The following is a 2,694-nucleotide window of genomic DNA, read 5'->3' as shown; positions in this document are numbered from 1 at the left end:
TATTCAATTTTATATTAAACATGTTATCAAATAAATAAAATAAGATAAAAAAATAATTATTTTATTAAATAAATTTTCTATAAAAATAAAATAATACACTAGCCAGCTCGGATCAATCGAACTGACAACGCGTGCTGATGGGTTGTGTGTGTCCTCATCCAATTGCACAAAACTAAATACTCCTTAAGCCCTATTCCAACTATTAAAATTCCACCTTATATATCCTTATAAACAAAAAGATTCATTTTATGTGGAACTCTTTCGAGTTTATTTCATGTTTTTTTGTTAAAATATTCATTAACTTTAACAAAATTCCAACATGTATATCCTTTATTGTCTAGCTCGGTCATCCCCTATAATGAATACTGGATAAAAAAATTGTCGGTGAATTGAATTAACTAAATATTAAATAAATAAAATTCAATTATTATTAAAAGAGAAATCAAATAAAGAATTGAGAATTGGGAGAGATAGAAAAGCAGGACGACTGTTTCAAAAAAAAAAAAAAAAAAAAAAGCAGGACGATGGAGAAGGCGTACGGAGGACAGGTGGTTATAATAACTGGGTGCACCACGGGTGGAATCGGTAACGCGCTGGCACGTGCCTTCGCGGCGGAGGGTTGTACTGTGGTGGCGACGAGCAGGTCGGTGAGGTCCATGTCGGATCTGGAACAGGATTCAAGGTTCTTTCTACAGGAGCTTGACGTGCGATCCGAGGAGAGTGTGCAGCACGCTCTTTCAACTGTACTGGAGAGGTTCGGTCAGATCGATGTGTTGGTCAACAATGCCGGGGTTCAGTGCGTTGGCCCCGTAGCTGAAGTTCCTCTTTCTGCTTTCCAATCCACTTTTGATACCAATTTATTCGGTAATCTGCTTTCTCTCTTAACTAATTTTTTCAATTTATACATCTATTACTCAATACCCAACCTTTGTTGATGTTGATGTTGATATTGTATGAGATCATCATTGTCTCAAGAACTTTGATGTATAAGAACACACTTCATGTCAAAGTTTTGCTCTTTCATACTTTTTCAATTTCTTTTAGCTTTAAAGGATTCCTATGGTGTGATTTTCATTTCAGGTCCCATAAGGTTGATTCAAGCTGTAGTTCCTCACATGGCATCTAGGAGAAAAGGGACAATTGTCAACGTTGGAAGTGTTACTGCTTTGTCCCCTGGACCGTGGACTGGTGCTTATACTGCATCAAAAGCTGCTGTTCATTCATTAACCGACTCTTTAAGGTGTTAAAACATTGCTTAATTGATAATTCCCTAATATGTGTTACTCTCATTCACATATTGATTACATCATCATCATCCCTTTTAGAGTAAATAATCATATTTATGTCCGTTTATTTTTGTGATAATCTTTACTTCAGGTTCGAACTCAAGCCTTTTGGAATTGATGTCATTACTGTGGTGCCAGGAGCGATTGTATCAAACATAGGAAATTCTGCGTTGGCTGGCTATGATAAGATGCCTGAATGGAAACTATATAAGCCATTTGAAGCAGCAATACGTTATAGAGCCAATCTTTCCCAGAGACCAGACTCAACCCCCACACAAGTGTTTGCAAAGAAGACTGTAGAAGCTATCCTGAAGAAGAATCCGCCCCCTTGGTTCTGTTATGGCCGATTTTCCACCATGATGTCGATAATGTACCATATGCCACTCTTTCTTAGAGATTTAGCCTTCAGGAAGTTGATGAAGAGTTGAAATCTACGGGTATTTTGTTTGTATCTCTCCTCCATTTATCTAAAAAGTGCATAGTTAATCATGTTATCAAACAACAATAAAGATGCTTCAATTCTAGTATAAAGCTGCTTTGGCTTTGCTTTTTCCTTTGAAGTGCTAAATGCTTATGGAGGACCATGTAGGGAACAGTTGAAACTTTTTGTTGTAATTGTCATTATTCATGGAATTAAAATCTAGAAAAAGAAAATATGTACAATTTCTTTTTCTTTAACTGATGATAAAGATGCAGATGGGTGTGTACAATTTTTTACAATTATATTTTTTTTTTTTAATTTACACTGAAAAATGTTAAGATTATAAATATTATTATTATCAATTATTTTGTGTTCTTTTTTATCTTTATTTTTCTATAATATCATTAATTATATTTTTTTGAAATTACCATTAATAAGTAGTGCTTTTATAATAAGTTAAAACCTGAATTAATAATAAGTGTTGAGAATTATGGGGTTCCATCTCAAAACCAATTGGTAATGAGTGGAGTAGCCCATATTTTTATATATGGCTCAATACTTTTACATTTAATCACAATGTTGTCCAATATCCCCCCTCAAGATGGTGGCTATTTTTGCTCACCAATCTTGAATCACCTTATCACAGGTCCTGTCATTTGTTCGCTTATTTTTGTTCGGATCTCAGGCGTCTTTGCACCATCTGGATCTCGTGCGGCTGGCTAACCATCTGGATAGGTGTGGATCGAAAGCTCGCTAGGGATATGGCTCTGATACCATGTTGAGAATCATGGGGTTCCATCTCAAAACTAATTGGCAATGAGTGGAGTAGCCCATGTTCTTATATATGGCTCAATACTTTTACATTTAATCACAATGTTCTCCAATAATAAGAGGCCCAAAATTATAAGCCTATTTTTTCACTTTTTTTTTAAAAAAAAAATGTGAGCCTAAGTGAGTGGAGCGACCAGGCGGGATGAGACTCATGTG

At 35.4% G+C, this 2,694-nt stretch overlaps 1 protein-coding gene across 1 annotated transcript; it reads left to right on the top strand.

The window, feature by feature from the left end:
* Positions 1–253: 253 nt before the first annotated feature.
* LOC115714940 (short-chain dehydrogenase ptmH) lies at positions 254–1,968 on the top strand. The gene is made up of 3 exons (XM_030643705.2): positions 254–864; positions 1,081–1,240; positions 1,378–1,968. Exons 1-3 carry the CDS (start codon positions 525–527, stop codon positions 1,712–1,714), a joined length of 837 nt encoding a protein of 278 aa, XP_030499565.1. The 5' UTR covers positions 254–524; the 3' UTR covers positions 1,715–1,968.
* Positions 1,969–2,694: the final 726 nt, after the last annotated feature.

The sequence above is a fragment of the Cannabis sativa genome, chromosome 4, assembly GCF_029168945.1.
Source record: "Cannabis sativa cultivar Pink pepper isolate KNU-18-1 chromosome 4, ASM2916894v1, whole genome shotgun sequence".
Classification (NCBI taxonomy): domain Eukaryota; kingdom Viridiplantae; phylum Streptophyta; class Magnoliopsida; order Rosales; family Cannabaceae; genus Cannabis; species Cannabis sativa.
This window is presented reverse-complemented; position numbering and strand designations above follow the sequence as displayed.

Bases quoted from the DNA above. Each gene is read 5' to 3' on its own strand.
- LOC115714940 (XM_030643705.2), top strand. From the start codon at position 525: ATGGAGAAGGCGTACGGAGGACAGGTGGTTATAATAACTGGGTGCACC. The intron at 865-1,080 runs GTAATCTGCTTT...TTTTCATTTCAG, and splicing joins TTTTGATACCAATTTATTCG to GTCCCATAAGGTTGATTCAA. The intron at 1,241-1,377 runs GTGTTAAAACAT...TCTTTACTTCAG, and splicing joins TCATTAACCGACTCTTTAAG to GTTCGAACTCAAGCCTTTTG.